The following is a 17,652-nucleotide window of genomic DNA, read 5'->3' as shown; positions in this document are numbered from 1 at the left end:
TCACATTCACCAACAGGATTACTGAAATTTTCGGAAATTGTAGAATGGATTTTCGCTGCATTCAATATTTCTGAACCTCTAAAGACCATCATAACAGCATTCCTTCCAATAGCTAGAACTTTTTTGAAACAGTTATCAGCTCAATGGCCAGCTCTTTCAGGTTTTGTATCATTTGATGGATAATTTATCATCCGCCGCAAATGATTCAATCACTGTCCTGCAGTGGAATTGTCGAAGCATCATGCCAAAACTTGATTCATTTAAAGTTTTGTTGCATAGTCAAAAATGTGATGTATTTGCTTTGTGCGAAACATGGCTTACATCAAACATAGCCTTAAATTTTAATGACTTTAACATTATACGTCTCGACAGAGACTCCCCGTATGGTGGAGTGCTTTTAGGAATTAAGAAATGTTATTCCTTTTATAGATTAAACATTCCTTCGACTTCTAGTATAGAAGTTGTTGCTTGTCAAATAAACATTAAAGGAAAGGACATTTGCATTGCTTCGGTATATATTCCTCCAAGAGCTCAAGTTGGACAACGACAGCTTAATGAAATTGTCGAAGCCCTTCCTGCTCCACGTTTGATTTTAGGAGATTTCAATTCGCACGGAATGATGTGGGGTTCCGTTTACAATGATAGCAGATCATCTCTAATATATAATATTTGCGACAATTTTAGCATGACGGTACTAAATATGGGTAGCATGACACGGATCCCAAGACCTCCTGCACGTCCAAGTGCATTAGATTTATCTCTTTGTTCGACTTCAATTCGACTAGATTGCACCTGGAAAGTATTTCCTGATTTACATGGTAGCGATCATTTACCAATCATCATCTCAATTAGCAGTAACAAAGGCATTGCTAATTCAGTTAATATTCCATATGATTTGACAAAAAATATTGACTGGATTAAATACCAAAGTAATATTTCAAGTGTCTTAACTTCAATGGAAGAGCTTCCCCCACTTGAAGAATATGACTTCCTCGTTTGTTCGATTCTGGAGGCCGCAGAACAAGCCCAAACCAAACGATTTCTTGGTCCATCGTCTAACAGAAGACCTCCAAATCCTTGGTGGGACAAAGAGTGCTCAGATGCTAAACACGCGAAACAAAATGCTTTCAAGACGTTTTTAAAACGAGGAGGAGGAACTCCTCAGAATTTTGAAAAATTCTTGGTTTTAGAAACCAAGTACAAGAACATACTTCGGGTTAAGAAATGCAGCTATTGGAGACATTTTGTGGAAGGTTTGTCAAGAGAAACCTCAATGAGCACTCTTTGGAATACGGCCAGACGAATGAGGAATCGTAACGTAGGAAATGAGAGTGAGGAGTACTCGAATCGATGGATATTTGATTTTGCGAGGAAAGTTTGTCCAGATTCCGTTCCTACGCATAGCATTGTTAGGGAGTCTTCTTCAAATGATGATTCCATTGATAGCCCCTTTTCAATGATGGAATTTTCCATAGCACTCATGTCTTGTAACAATAACGCTCCTGGATTGGACAGAATTAAATTCAACTTGGTGAAGAATCTGCCCGACCTCGCAAAAAGACGTTTGTTGGAATTGTTCAACAAGTTTCTTGAGCAAAATATTGTTCCACCTGACTGGAGACAAGTGAAAGTTATCGCCATTCAAAAGCCGGGGAAACCAGCTTCCAATCACAACTCATATAGACCCATTGCGATGTTGTCCTGCATCAGAAAATTGTTCGAAAAAATTATTCTACGACGTCTCGACACTTGGGTCGAGACGAACGGTTTGTTGTCAGATACTCAGTTTGGCTTCCGTAGAAATAAAGGGACGAATGATTGCCTTGCATTACTTTCGTCTGACATCCAAATTGCCTTCGCTCAAAAGCAACAAATGGCATCTGTATTTTTAGACATTAAAGAAGCATTTGAATCAGTTTCCATTGATGTTCTTTCAGACAAGCTCCACCAACATGGACTCCCAGCGGTTATAAATAATTATTTGCACAACCTTTTGTCAGAGAAACGCATGCATTTTTCACATGGCGATTTGGCAACAACCAGAATTAGCTACATGGGTCTCCCGCAAGGCTCATGCCTCAGTCCGCTCCTCTATAATTTTTACGTGAATGACATTGACAGCTGTCTAGTAACCCCTTGTACACTAAGACAATTGGCAGATGATGGCGTGGTTTCAGTTACTGGATCCAAAGCTATTGATCTGCAAAAACCATTGCAAGATACCTTAGATAAATTGTCCGTTTGGGCTGTTCATCTTGGTATCGAATTCTCTGCGGAGAAAACAGAGCTGGTCGTCTTTTCAAAAAAGCATGATCCCGCGCAACTTCAGCTTCATATGATGGGAAGAATAATCGAACAGGTTTTGACTTTCAAATACCTCGGGGTGTGGTTTGATTCCAAATGCACGTGGGGAGGACACATTAGGTATCTGATAACGAAATGCCAACAAAGAGTAAATTTTCTTCGAACAATAACAGGGTCTTGGTGGGGTGCTCATCCGCAAGATCTAATAAAATTGTATCAGACAACGATACTTTCAGTGATGGAATATGGATGCGTTTGTTTTCGTTCCGCTGCAAATTCTCATATTATCAAACTTGAGCGAATTCAGTACCGTTGTTTGCGAATTGCTTTAGGCTGCATGCATTCGACACATACAATGAGTCTTGAAGTTCTGGCGGGAGTTCTTCCATTAAAAGATCGATTTTGGGAGCTTTCATCACGCCTGCTAATAAGATGTGATGTGCTGAATCCCATGGTAATTAATAATTTCGAACGACTAGTCGAGCTTCGATCTCAAACAAAATTCATGACAGTATATTTTAACCATATGTCACAGGAAATCAACCCTTCAAGATATATTCCTATCCGTGTCAGCCTCCTAAATGTACCTGACTCAACTTTATTTTTCGACACATCCATGCAGCGCGAAGTGCGTGGAATCCCGGACCACCTACGCTCTATGGAAATCCCAAAAATATTTTCAAGTAAGTTCAGGCATATTAACTCTGAGAAAATGTTTTACACGGACGGATCGCGAATGGAAGAAGCGACAGGGTTTGGTATGTTCAACAATAATGTTTCGGCCTCATTCAAGCTTCAAGAACCTGCATCTGTTTATATAGCAGAGTTAGCAGCAGTTCATTATAGCTTGAATGTAATCGTCACATTATCTCCAAACCATTATTTCCTCTTCACAGATAGTCTGAGTGCAATTGAAGCCATTCGCTCAAACGCTGCTGGCAAAAATGAACCGTTTTTCTTGGGTAAAATAAAACAGTGTCTGAACGACATATTGAATAATAATTATCTAATCACAATAGTTTGGGTTCCGGCTCATTGCTCCATTCCAGGCAATGAAAGAGCCGATATTTTAGCCAAACGTGGTGCTATTGAGGGTGAAATTTATGAGAGACCGATTGCTTTCAACGAATTCTATAGCGCGTCTCGCCAAAGAACACTTGCCAGCTGGCAAGCTTCTTGGGATAAAGATGATCTGGGTCGGTGGATGCACTCAATTATTCCTAAAATATCGACAAAGGCATGGTTCAGGGGACTGGATGTGAGTAGAGATTTCATTCGTGTGATGTCCAGACTCATGTCCAATCACTACACGTTAGATGCACATCTCCTTCGAATTGGACTTTCCGAGACTAATCATTGTGCTTGCGGCGAAGGTTACCGCGATATTGACCATGTTGTTTGGACATGCGTGGAGTTTCGTGATGTCAGATCTCAACTAATAAATTCCTTGCGTACCCAAGGTAGACTATCCAATGTCCCAGTTCGCGACATTCTTGCTTGTCGTGACCTTCCATACATGAAACTTCTTTATCATTTCATTAAATCCATTGGAGTTCCAATTTAAATTTTATTTTATGTTAAACTGTTTTCTCTTCCATGAGTTCAACCAATAGCCAACTATAGGATATTGAATATAAGTGGTGAACTGATACAAACAATCCTGAAATAGTTATAAGATCATGTACAAAATAAATGTATTTTATTTAATGTAATTTAAAATAGCAACTCGCTTGATAAAAACAGTGTTTAGATTAACTAATGAGTACCAACATACTAATATGATATTCGAAATGTATTAGGTTTAAACTACTATGTATTGTGGATGCCACGGCGAAGAAAAACTTATGTATATTGCCTATGAAATAAACGTATTTATGAAAAAAAAAAAAACAATAAATATAATTATGAAAATAACAATAAAAACAATATAATATAGTACAATGAATTATATAATAAATAATAGAATAAATAAAATGATATGTTGCGATATGCTATGATATTATATTACTTGAATTTATATGTCATTTCTCATCCTCTCATTCTGCCATCAACGCATTCCATCGACCATTTGTCACCACAGACACACGTGTAGGCATGAAACAGGAACCAGTGAGAACCAAGCTCACCTTGTGACGACCTTGATATTTAGTAGAAAGTTACTTTAAAAATGATAACTTATAAGGAAAACAAATGTATATTTTGCGCAGAGGTACGTAGTACTACTCATAATAAACTCTATAATATAATATAATATAATAAAATATAATATAATATAATACAATATGATATGATATAATGCAATGCAGTATAATACCATACAACATGTTATATAATAACATAAAATAGTGTAAGACGATAATATATGAAATAATATGCTATGATACAATATAACAGTTGATGTCGTAATGTAAGTTACGCTCTTCTAATAATAATAATAATAATAATAATAATAATAATAATAACAATAATAATAATAACAATAATAATAATAATAATAACAACAATAATAATAATAATAATAATAATAATAATAATAATAATAATAATAATTAAAATAATAATAATAATACATGATGTAATAAACAACAGAATTATATGTTGTAATATACTATGATAAACACTGCATTTTAGGATGGGCTTCAACCTACAAGCCATTTCGCACCCTCTCATTCTGCTACTAACGCAGAAGGCGATAGCACCCAGTCGACGCCGTTCTATTGACCAAATGTCATCATAGACGCTCGGGGAGGCATGAGATAGGGACTTGTGAGGACTTAGTTATCTCACCATTTGACGACCTTTGTTGGAAATTGAACTAGTATTCAAAAACTCGCTAAAAGCACTTCTGGTATGTTCACTACTTTGCTCCTAATTTCATCTCAATGCATTTTTATTCATCCTATCGTTAGTCTTTTATTCATCCTATAAATTAGCAATGGCGACAGCTATCAAAACAGAATATTGCACTATTAGGATTTGCACGATGGCCACTCGAATGAACTATCGATGAACTGCTGATGAATCAAGTTCATCTTTCGACAGCTATCAATGGTTTATTTGCATATCTATTAACACGTATTCAAATTAGAATGAACGAAATGGACACATAAACAAACCACTGATAGCTGTCAAAATTGATTCATTCTGTTCATTTTTGTGAGGTTATGCCATGTTCATGCAAAACCTGATTACATTTTCAGGTTTTTGGATGGACTTTTCATCGCCACTGGGTATCCAAACGTTGCACCGATCCTCTTTTGAGATTATCTTGACTTTTGGGCTGTCAAATGCTCCACAAGTCTTCTTTTAAATTTATTCTAATATTTGAACCTTATTTGATATAAACGAGGTGTGCCAAATTGAATCTTCGTTTAGCAATCCTCTGTAGGGAAAGAAACAATCTTAGTCGGATTCGTCGACAATCTGAGAATTTCAATTTAATATATTTATCATGTTTCCTCGCCATCGGAAGGTATTTTCTGTTATATCTCTATCAGTTAGCTGTTACAAAAAAAAACACTAAATCACTTTTAAAATTTCTTCAGTAGCTAATCGCACTATTCTTTTACCTTTTTAGCACAACCACATCGAACGCATCATCGGCACTGAAACACCCACAAGCAGCATCGGCACAGGATATCAACTCGCCACTGATACAGGTAGGTTCCGAAAGAAAAATAAATTTGTGCAGGTGCTCTGTCGTTTAAAGTCATTTACGGCTGACTTTTTTTTCGAAATTTTGACGTGACTTATTGTTTCTGGTTCTCAATATCTATACCTCGTTAGATAAAAATTTAAATAAGTTGAATACGACTCCTCATTAGCAGGGAAAGTATTGAATTACCTCCAATTGTACAAAAAAACTGAAACATTACAACTAAACCGAAAAGCAAAAACTGAATTTTCTTTGCACCTCAACCATATCAACATTTGTGCGAGGAATGCCCATTAAGTTTTGAGGTTTAATTTAAATCAAAGTACTGTTATCAAAAAAAAGTATGAATGCTTTTCAAAATATTCTCCATGAGGATCAATACATTTCAGTCTGCGATCGAAGCTACCCTTTAAACACTTTTTGAAGCTACTTTTGAATCACTATTCCCATTCGTGAAAAGGAAGAAGAAGTCTATGGCAGTTAAATTTTACGTATTGAAAAATTTGTTGCCATGACAAACGTAGGTAAACGACATATCATCCGTAATGTTGGCAACATCTCGAAACGTTGGATTTGAACGGTTGGCAGTTCCGTAAACTTTATATTGGATTTAACACGGCGGTTACACTGCATCGCTTTAAATCGTGTACTGTCCAACCTCGCTGCCGCACACACGGAAAGAAATCCGTTATTGTTGTCATGATTAGAAAATCATGAAACCAATCATTTTAACTCCTCATGAAACTATGAGTAATAACTCCTCCCCCATGAAAATTAATCATGGTTCGAAAATGCGTTACTTGAGGAATGTAATTCTTTCAAAGTTCGTAACTCCAATTTTCTACCCGGATATCGCTTTGAACCCTCTGCCTCAAGTGATGTGATAGACTGCTAAATAGATTAATGGTAAAGCAAAAAGCAGACATTGAAAAGCAAGATCTATTGAAAATGTTTACTTGATCCTGAAGCATATTCATTTAATAATCGTGTTGTTTTACGCACCGGCTGATAGAGAATTAAACATAACATGAAAACAAAGATAATAAACCGAAAATTGACATCATAAGATACTAAGCACGGCTACTCTTTTCATTTGACAAACATCAATGTTACATTTTGTTTGAATGTAATCTTACATATTTGATGTGCCCGTTGTTGCAAGAATAATATTCCGAGAGTCAGCGTAAACCAAAAAACAATTTCGATTGCGAATTTGGAACACCATCTAAAGAATATCAGGAAAATAGTTTGTTGAACCACTTTGATTAATTTGGTTCATTGATATAACAACACAAGCTGTATTGGTTCACCTAAATATTTTAAATAAGACGATATTGCAAACGATGTTCTGAAAACATAAAAGAAAAAATCGATCCGCGGTATTTGCAAGAATTCGACATAGAGTTTCTTTTTAAGAGGATTGATTCACACGTGTTTTTTCATGCAGTTCGTTTTAAACTTTAAAACACAAAATCAAAACTGAAACAATGTACGTAAGTAAACACGTTATTTTGGGAATCGTCGTTTGTCAGAAACATAATATTTTAATTGTTAATGATTCTGATTAAAAGAAGTTCGTCGTGCTTTTCACTGAATTTATGTTGCAAAAATTACCATCGTTGCAAAAATCACACATAACGCCTGAATTTATGTTGTGAAAATTCCATCGTAGCAGAAATACGCCTGAAGTTATACCCAACAACGTCAAGTGTGTTACGTTTAAATTTCAGCGAAATCATTTCAAATGGATCATGATCCGAGAAGTTTTAATCATGGTGTATTATCATAACATGAAAATATATTATTTTCCCCAAATCATGACTCGTTTTGCTCATTTCTAGAATCGGATTTTTCCCCGTGCAGCTAAGGTAATTACCCAAGAGGCAAATATTGTTCTAGTACTGAATTTATTAACTCTTCTCGCAACGATTATGCGATTGGAAAAGCGCACTTTTCTTGTAAGATGTTCAAGTTCCTTGTTTAATATGTTTCACAACAGTCATATTTGCTAAGTGGAAACCGGAATTGAAACTGCTCAAATGATCTTGTCATACAGTCAGTTGAAAATCCGGATGTGAAGCTTAATCCATTCAGGTTTTTGAGTTGGTTTCTCAAGCAGTAATATGAATGAATTTTACATCCCTTACAAAAACGTGTTGAATCAATTGTCTAACCTATCTAACTAAAATAACCGATCTCAAGCAATTGTAAAACATGCCAATTATATTAAGTTTTAATTGCTACTTGGGTAAAGACTTGTCCCAACTAAAGTAAAAAAACCTATATTTGAGATGCATAATGCTGGTAATTAAAAAAATGGGATAAAGCTAAAATCATATCTTGACCGAAGTTTCGCATAGATCGATGCCGGATATTGACAGATATGACTAATGGTTCGAAATTCCCTACTTTCCCCTTATACCTGAAAAGTAGGTTTCACAAGCCAGAGTTCATAAGTGTGAATCCTAACCAGAATGTATTTTTGGAGTCAGTAGAAGCCTTGCCATAATCATGTTATTCTCCTGTTCATTAAGAGCGATATACTAATGCTAATTGACTAAAACGCGTTTATTAGGAAATGCTATTGGGAATTGATATCAACTTTTAAAGGAATATGGGATAAAGGATTTTCGCCTTCGGAAATGTTGATGCTTCACCAACTTCACGGGACGTCGATGACTCATCGGATTCCACGATATGCGAAGCGAAGCGATGTGGAGCGAAATATGACAGATCGCGTGGCACCAGATGAGGGAGTAATGAAATAGTCAGAGAATATGTCTAAATTAAATCTACCTTATGATTAGCTTCGTCTAGCGATTATTTTAAAATGATGTCATGCCGCTGTAAATATGGACTGATACTAATAATCGACAGTGATATAAATGCTAATTATATCATTCGCTGCAGCTTAGTTTTGACTTTGAGAGTTTCTTAATTGATTAAAAAATAAACATGTTTTAGTTGCCTCTGCAGACCATCAGTGGGCGCTTTTTTATCTGATGTGATAATGTTCGAGAGGACAGTGAATGAGTAACTTTAATAATCGACTAAAATTTAATCGATTAGTTAGAAAATTGTAAACGATTATTGAATAATCGAATAGTTCGAAAACTTCTATAGGGGGAAATCGAACGATTAATCGAGCAATCGAGGTAAAACCTAGATAATCGAGTAAAATTTAATCGAACAGCTTGAAAAATAATATCCGATTCGGGGAGTAACTTTTGTAACGATAAAAATAGATCGACGATATATGCGAACAATTTATTTTTAATATCATCATCAATGAATTTAAGATCGATTCTCTGATTTTCCTGCCTAGGTTTGTGGACGAGTATCAAACGATGACTTTTAAGTCAATCGTCTCTAAAAAAATGATTTACTTTGCTTCACTGGTCGACGATTCAATGTGGGCTATTTCACTTCTCAAAACAATGGAATTTCTAGTCAATCCTTATAACTCAAAACTTAATTGTTCCACCCAAATAATTTAATAATAAGAATCATTTACAAACCCAGATATATTCACAAGAACTGAAGAATTCATTTCTGTTAAAGAGAACTTCAAGAATACCTAAAAAAGAGATATCAGTGACCTCATAGAGTGTGCAACTCGAATCCATAACAAATCGGCTGAAAAGTTCGTATCGTTTCTATGAGAGGGCGCCACTAGAATTAAATTCATACCATTTTCAGTTAGTACCAACCTTCAAAAGATACGTGTATAAATTTGACAGCTGTCTGATTATTAGTTTGTGAGATATTGCATTTTGAGTGAAGCTACTTTTGTTATTGTGAAAAAAATGGATAAAAAGGAATTTCGTGTGTTGATGAAACACTACTTTTTGATGAAAAAAAAAGTGCCGCCGATACCAAAAAATGGCTTGATGAGTGTTATCCAGACTCTGCACCGGGCGAAGCAACAATTCGTACGTGGTTTGCAAAATTTCGTTCTGGTCATATGAGCACCGAAGACGATGAACGCAGTGGACGTCCAAAAGAGGCTCTTACCGATGAAAACGTGAAAAAAATCCACAAAATGATTTTCAATGACCGTAAAGTGAAGTTGATCGAGATAGCTGACACCCTAAAGATATCAAAGGAACGTGCTGGACATATTATTCACGAATATTTGGATATGAGAAAGCTTTGTGCAAAATGGGTGCCGCGTGAGCTCACAATCGATCAAAAACAACAACGAATTGATGATTCTGAGCAGTGTTTGGAGCTGTTATATCAAAATAAAACCGATTTTTTTCGTCGATATATAACAATGGACGAAACATGGCTCCATCACTTCACTCCGGAGTCCAATCGACAGTCAGCTGAGTGGACTGCACACGATGAACCGAACCCAAAGCGTGGAAAGACTCAACAATCGGCCGGTAAGGTTATGGCGTCTGTATTTTGGGATTCGCATGGTATAATTTTCATCGACTACCTTGAAAAGGGAAAAACCATCAACAGTGACTATTATATAGCGTTATTAGAGCGTTTGAAGGACGAAATTTCAAAATACGGCCTCATTTGAAGAAGAAAAAAGTTTTGTTTCATCAAGACAATGCACCGTGTCACAAGTCGATGAAAACCATGCTGAAATTGAACGAATTGGGCTTCGAATTGCTCTCTCATCCACCGTATTCTCCAGATTTGACCCCCAGTGACTTTTTCCTGTTCTCAGACCTCGAGAGAATGCTCGCTGGTAAAAAATTTAGAAGCAATGAAGGCAAAGGACAAATCGTACTACAAAAATGGTATCGAAAAGTTGGAAGATCGCTATAATCGCTGTATCGCCTCTGATGGCAATCATGTTGAATAATAAAAACGAATTTTGGCAAAAAATGTGTGTTTCTATTAAACGATATGAACTTTTCAGCCGAACTGTTACTTGACGATTCTTCGATGAAAGTCGAGCTGGTGCTGGTGTTTACTGTTGTAGAACGGCATTAGAGCATTCTCTTTTACATGGTAGATCCGCAGCTTTATTTCAAGTGGAAATTTTGGCGATTTTGTGTGGTGCATGATCAGCGCTTCACCGAAAATATTTCAATAATGATATTATGTTTTGTTTTGAAGCTTTCCAACAATAATGCAACCATAGAGAACAATTTTTCACTTTGTGTAAGAAATTTAAGGGTTGTTTTAAAAAGCAATCACCAAGTAGCTATTTTACTGTAGAGGCACTTCGAGCAGCCCAGCAGTCCCTTATGGGCTCTTGCGTTCGAGCTTTTATACAATGGTAATTCATGCATGCAAAGTCGTGAGCAACGGTGATTTTTAACGGATTTTTACGTGTATGCTTTACACAGCAATTTTGAAAAAGTTTGTACTAGCTTGGATGCCTGTTCTCTGTGATGCAACTACGTATTGTGGCTTAGTTTTTGTTCACTTATGCTTGGTGAGCTTGAGGATATAGATGAAATTGAACCATTAAAGGGTTAGAAGGCTATGTCTTCATTTATCCGGGAAAAACTGATCTTATACTGAAAACGTCTTTAAATACTTAATGGGAACTATCCCGAATCTCTTTTGCCTCCTTCATCTTAGTACACTTAAGTTTTGATGTGGAACACATCTTTGTTTTCTGTATATGAGCTCAAATTAGAAACTCAAGAAAATAAACGTACAGAAAAGTGGTCAAGTTTTGAACACTTATAGCTCAGTCAATTTTATTTCGATTTATAATATCATTCACACTATAAAAATTAAAATACATTTTTGCTAGCCTTGTTCCACATCAATTGTTAGAGCAACCCAATGAGGCTGATTGTTCTAATTGTTTTATAAAGCGAGTCTTTAATGTTATGCTAGTTTCAGAAGTTAAGTGGTTTGCCTTAGAAATGCACGAAATAGCCAGATCTAATGTTATCTCGATTTTTTTTAGGCCGACTCTCTGGAAGCTAAGTGGTTTATGACTGTATCGTGCAAGTCATGAGAACAAATTCGGCAATAATCTTTTGTCGTGAATACGACTTATTTTACTATGGGTCACCTTTTCAAAATTTATCCTGATCAAGAATGGGTAGAACTCAATTGAGAAAATCTCTTGCTGAATTTAACCCAATGGCCTAATTTTTTCTCCATGCTATCAGAAATATGATCACCAATCTATGGTAAAATTTTCAGCAGTGTGGAACAACCACAAATAACTCAAAATTAGAACTTTCTAAAATGTTTGGTATCAACGAGTATTAAAGAGAAAAAACTTATGGCGCGTGTTTGTCTTTCTCGTGCTCGGACCCCAGAGAGTGACGTTTCGTATTCGCGTCACCAACTGGGTAGGTATAAAATGTAAATATTGAAAATTAGTTATTAAAGAAATTCGTCTTACTTTAGTATAGGTGCACCGTTACAGTACTGGAAGAAAAAAAAAAGAAACCTTGCATAATTCACAGATATTCAGAAGTGTGAAGAACCGTTCATAACATCCAGTTATGTCTCTGACATTACCCACCAACTTTTTATATGGGATGGAACTGATATAATAAAGTGTTTTGACAGGTATCTTAAAAATCATGGAACGTCGAGATCTGGTGTGATTTCGAATAAAAACATGTGAAAAAAAATTGAAATTCAAAAGATGATTTTTTCACATTTTTTGAGATTACACCAGATCTTAACGTTTTATTAATTTTCAAGACATCTAGCAAAAAACTTTATTAAAGTGTTTACGCTTACGGTTGGAAGCAAAAATTTCAAGATCGGCAAACCATTTGAACTAAAATCAAGGATAATCACCATTGAATGGAAGCGTTGCCGAGCACGACCTCAAATGAATGAAAATGAAGCTTTGATAAACAAACGAGTGAATCTCGAGGTAAAGAAAGTACTTGAAATCCAATTGAACGAAATTAACAGTGCGCTATAAATACAGTTCCTTAGGCATGAAGCAGTAAGATCCACTGCCGAAAATAATATTGTGAATAAAGTTGCGTATGCGTATCAAATATAGCATTCGATATACCACTGGATGTAGAATACTGTTCATTATAATACGAAAGCATGTTGTCAATTTGTACAAGTGCTAGACTGTTAGAAGAGGCATTTTGTTATACGAAGAGATTTGGAATTCGTCTTTGTTTCCTATGTGATCCCAAATGATAGATGGGTGAAATTTGGTGGGACAGTTGCATGAGTGTTGGTTCGTTGAATCTTACTCAACTTGTTGAGAAGTATTACGCACAAGTTCATTGCTATTTTATCTGTTGCGTCCTGGAGCGTGTTCTACACATGTTCCAGAGTAGCGTAGTTGGTACAGTGGTACAGGTTCGAGTCCTTGTTTCATTCATTCTCATGTTCTCTTTCCGTCTGTTGTTCGTAAGTAGTGATAAGGAAAGGGTATTTTTTAAGAGCTTGTTGATTTGAAATTTAAATAAAAAATGCCAAATTAACAAATGACCAACTTTTATTTATTTGGTAGATAATTTCTTGACATTTAACATCTAAATAGAATTTCGGACATAGGAACGCCACGACTTTTTTTTCTCAAAGGTCATTATGAAGGTCCAATTTTTTTCCATTTGAGGGCGTATTTCAGTAATGACACGCTGAACATCGGTTTCCAAAGCATCAATTATTGCTGGTTTATCCAGATGAACCAATGATTTCCCGTATCCCCACAAAAAATAATCGAGCGGCGTCGAATTAGACGAACGCGGAGGCCAATTCACCGGTCCATTTATCGAAATAATGTGGTCGTGGTATGACAAGTGGCACCATCCTGTTGAAACCACATTTCGTCCACATCCATATTTTGAATATATTTGGTAACAAAAATTCATTGATCATGGTTCTATATCGACTCCCATTCACGGTAACGCGTCGTCCTTCCTCATTTTTAGAGAAATAAAGACCAATGATTTCACCAAACCAGTACATTTATTGGGATGCATCGGTAATTCTTGAACGGCGTGTGGATTATCTTTGCTCCAAATGCGACAATTTTGCTTGTTGACGTATCTATTCAACCAAAACTGCGCCTCATCACTGAAGAGAATTTTGCGCTATAAACGGTTTTAATTGAACACTGATTTTGAAAACAAATTTCAAAATTAAATTTAAAAGCGTTGTTCTGGAGTTTACCTATTCATTATAATTTGCCAAACAATACTGAGTAGAGACGACACTTTACACTGTCAAAACAACTTTCAGACAATAGACAATTGAAAAAACGAACTCCAAAAAATAGTCATAGCTGCTTTCTAAATATGCGACACACAAGATTAACTCAGTGATTTTGACAATAGTTGTGTAGTCCTACGTCAATGTTTCGAACATCTCGATAGGGCTGTCCCTTATAGTTTATTTTTTTATTGAAATGAAATTGTGGAGGGACTAAAAGTTGTATGCGGGTTTTATATGCGCTTAACAAAGTCTGTTCCGTCTTACGTGGTCTTTGATCTGGACATAGGTCTTCGGGCACTACGGTAAGCTTCGTGATTTATCTGATGACACGATAACTATGATCAAAAACAATGAAAATTTTTATACAGCGGTTTCAAGAGAAACTATGTACAATGTACCAATTGCCCATCAGCCTTCGTTGGATAGTAATGAGAACTTAGCTCAACAACGTGATGTTGTGAATATATTTTTATTGAATCTATCCATTAGAGTTGAAAACACATCCATTAGAGTTGAAAACAAATACACTGAATCAGTTCGTGTTCGCATCTTTTCCGACACAGTCGAAAATCGGGAAAATTCTTTCCATCGAAAGGGAAGTGATTACATATTGGGATTCCATCTTACACGATTTTTAGTTAGAGCGGAAGGCACCCTTGTAAAACTCTGGTTACCTACGAGAATCAGTTGATTACATGTTAGTTCTGTGGTTAATCTGCTCACTACGGTAAACCCTGCATAGAAACGGCGACAAAGGACAAACATAACAGTTCTGCTACGGTAACTAGTGAACTCAGTACTCCTGATTCAAAAACGTTTTCACCATCGAACCAACTAGCAACTGTAATCAGTAGACAACAAGGCGCATCTAGAGCACCTAGTAACAACTACACTACAAGACTGCGAACAACAATAAAAGCGAAAAGAAAACGGAAGCCACCCACAGCAAAGACTGTAGACAATGACAGCAACACCGACGACAAAGCAAAGAATGATAAGATGTGAGATTTCTGAATCAGAATCCGTGGACGAACGGAGAAACATACGTTAGAAAAATAAAGTATTAAGCCATTTCCCGATGAGATGTCCCAAGCAAATTGGAAATTCTTTTCAATAAACAATAAACTGGTCAATTTTCTAAAAAGTTCTTGATATAGCAAAGAATTTGTAGCTTCAAGCGATTAGTTTAGGTATGCGTGTACGGCATGACATCCCATGATTGGACTTGGAGCAAGATTGCTCTCGAAAAATACATGTGAAAAATCATTTTTCAATCGAGTTTACTCGCACGTCTCCACACACATCCTACCGACTGGTAAATTCTAGCGTATTTTTTTTAAAATTTCTCATCCAGTGAGTCCATAAATACAGCTTCAATAGTTTAACAATAGCCTACTGAGGAACAGGTTTGTAAAATTGGTGCTTTGGTTAGTTGAATTGTGGCTACACGAATGATGTGTGGATCTTGCATAGCTCTTTTTGGCACGCTTTTGCTCATTCGAAAGAATACAGCTTTGGATGTAGATCCTCACGTACACAGTAATGATGGTACTCGGGTTAATAGTAATATAGATAGGAGGTGCTTGGCGTGAGTTTTGATGGAAACAAGCTCAGTATCTGTGGTGTGTCAGGATAATTAAAATGGGAACTAATCGTCGACAACGTGAATTACGTTTTAAACGAAGGTACTAGAAAAAAATTCTTCATTTATTATTAAACAAGGAAGAAATTCAACGTTTGTTTACTGATAGCAATAACCTTAGGTTTTCTCTATTATTGTAAATTGATACGTTACCAATTTTACTGTAGTCAAACGAATAACTCATAAATTAAGTATTACCTTTGTATTTTTTATAATTGCAGGAAGACGGTGACAATAAAGTGCTAAAGCTACGGTTCGATGTAAGCCAGTATGCCCCAGAGGAAATTGTGGTCAAAACAGTGGATAACAAACTATTGGTAAGACATGCATATTCTGAAGAAACGGGAGCATACTGACATTTTCTATTTTTACAATTTTAGGTCCACGCAAAACACGAGGAAAAATCCGACACTAAGTCCGTGTACAGGGAGTACAACCGTGAGTTCCTGCTGCCGAAGGGATGCAATCCAGAGTTGATCAAATCATCGCTCAGTAAGGACGGTGTCCTCACGGTGGACGCTCCGCTGCCACTGCAGGCCCTGACCGCCGGTGAAACCATGATTCCAGTTGCCCACCATTAATCGGTGCGGTGAAAATTACTACCACCCCCCCCAAAACCAGCCACAATTGCATAAAAAACACACACACGCATACAGAATCGTGCTTCTTTCTAGCCATAATGAGATGTTAGCGCATTCAGTGAACGGAATCAGAAATCGAAAAAAAACAATGCTTTTATACTCATGTTTGTACCAGTTTGTTTCACCAGCGACGAAAATGGTGTCCTATTTTAAACACTGAAGCTTTATTAAGACAACAACATATTACCGACTATAATATCCATGTAAACAGAACCATCACCTGTCGGGAGAACTAAGCCATCTCCTCTGGATCAGATAAACGATGTGATAGGGCGAATGCGCACAGAACTACTTAAACTCATCACCGAACCAACAATCAAGAGCAGCCAGCAAACAGAAACAACAACACCCCTCTCTACAGTAACAGTATCAAGTGGCCTTTATTCAGTTTTGTCAGTTTTTCATGTCTGCAGTAATAGTGAACCGTTTTGACGAAGCGTAGAACTACGTAATTCAGACAGATTTTTCATCGGCAAATCGTTATTGATTACAACAGCAAACTCGGTAGTAGCAAACTTTTCAACAAACTTAGGTTGATTGATATTGGACGTTGTTGTAGCCGACGTTCAGTGCATGGGCGCGAATCGATATTGAAAGGCTGTGCCTGAGCATCACCAATTATATATCCGTAATACCATCGATATTATACAACGCAAAAGTCGGACTACAACAGCCATTTGTGTATTCGTGCTTTATTTATTTTTTATATAACGTAACATCTGAGAAAAAAAGTGAAATATACGACAGACAAAACAGAATGTGTTTCCTTGTGATTTCTTGTTGTGAATTGATGTTTTATAATATTTGACTTAACGAGCTTGTTAATACACTAGACAACGATTTACCTAACCAAATGATGTATGATGGACAAACCTGGAACGAGGTTAGATTGGATTTCATTCTGATTGCTTGAATCACCATTCGCTGCTACCCCCCGGAGTTCCTCTAGGAAGTCATCTTGGACCGTTCAAATTTTTACTCTATCTCAACGATTTCAATTTTTCGATAAAGTGTATGAAACTATTTTTTGCTGATGAACTGATAAAAGTATTTCATGTTATCAAATCCACCCTTGTTTGTCGACAATCGACTCTGTATTGTCTTGATCACTGAACACTGAGGCTGCAGCTGTTCAATCAGGGTTGTAATGTCGGGTGCTCACTATTGTTACTATCTTATTAGTTTTACTGTGAAATAATTAAGTTTTAGAAATATGTGTCTTTTGGATGATTGTAATCTCTGGGGTGGAATCACGTAAGGTAAGGATTATTACTTTTGAAAAT

The 17,652-nt window shown here is 36.4% G+C and overlaps 1 protein-coding gene across 2 annotated transcripts in view; it reads left to right on the top strand.

The window, feature by feature from the left end:
• Positions 1-17,127, top strand: part of LOC131425863 (heat shock protein beta-1) — a 35,478-nt gene extending 18,351 nt beyond the window's left edge. For both annotated transcript variants that reach the window (XM_058588112.1, XM_058588111.1), the window contains 3 exons: positions 5,882-5,963; positions 15,950-16,045; positions 16,109-17,127. In XM_058588112.1, the coding sequence (XP_058444095.1) occupies positions 5,882-5,963; positions 15,950-16,045; positions 16,109-16,309 (379 nt within the window). In that variant the 3' untranslated portion in view covers positions 16,310-17,127. The remainder of the gene's footprint in view (positions 1-5,881; positions 5,964-15,949; positions 16,046-16,108) is intronic.
• The last annotated feature ends 525 nt before the right edge of the window (positions 17,128-17,652 follow it).

Source organism: Malaya genurostris, chromosome 1 (assembly GCF_030247185.1).
Source record: "Malaya genurostris strain Urasoe2022 chromosome 1, Malgen_1.1, whole genome shotgun sequence".
In the NCBI taxonomy this organism is placed as follows: domain Eukaryota; kingdom Metazoa; phylum Arthropoda; class Insecta; order Diptera; family Culicidae; genus Malaya; species Malaya genurostris.
This window is presented reverse-complemented; position numbering and strand designations above follow the sequence as displayed.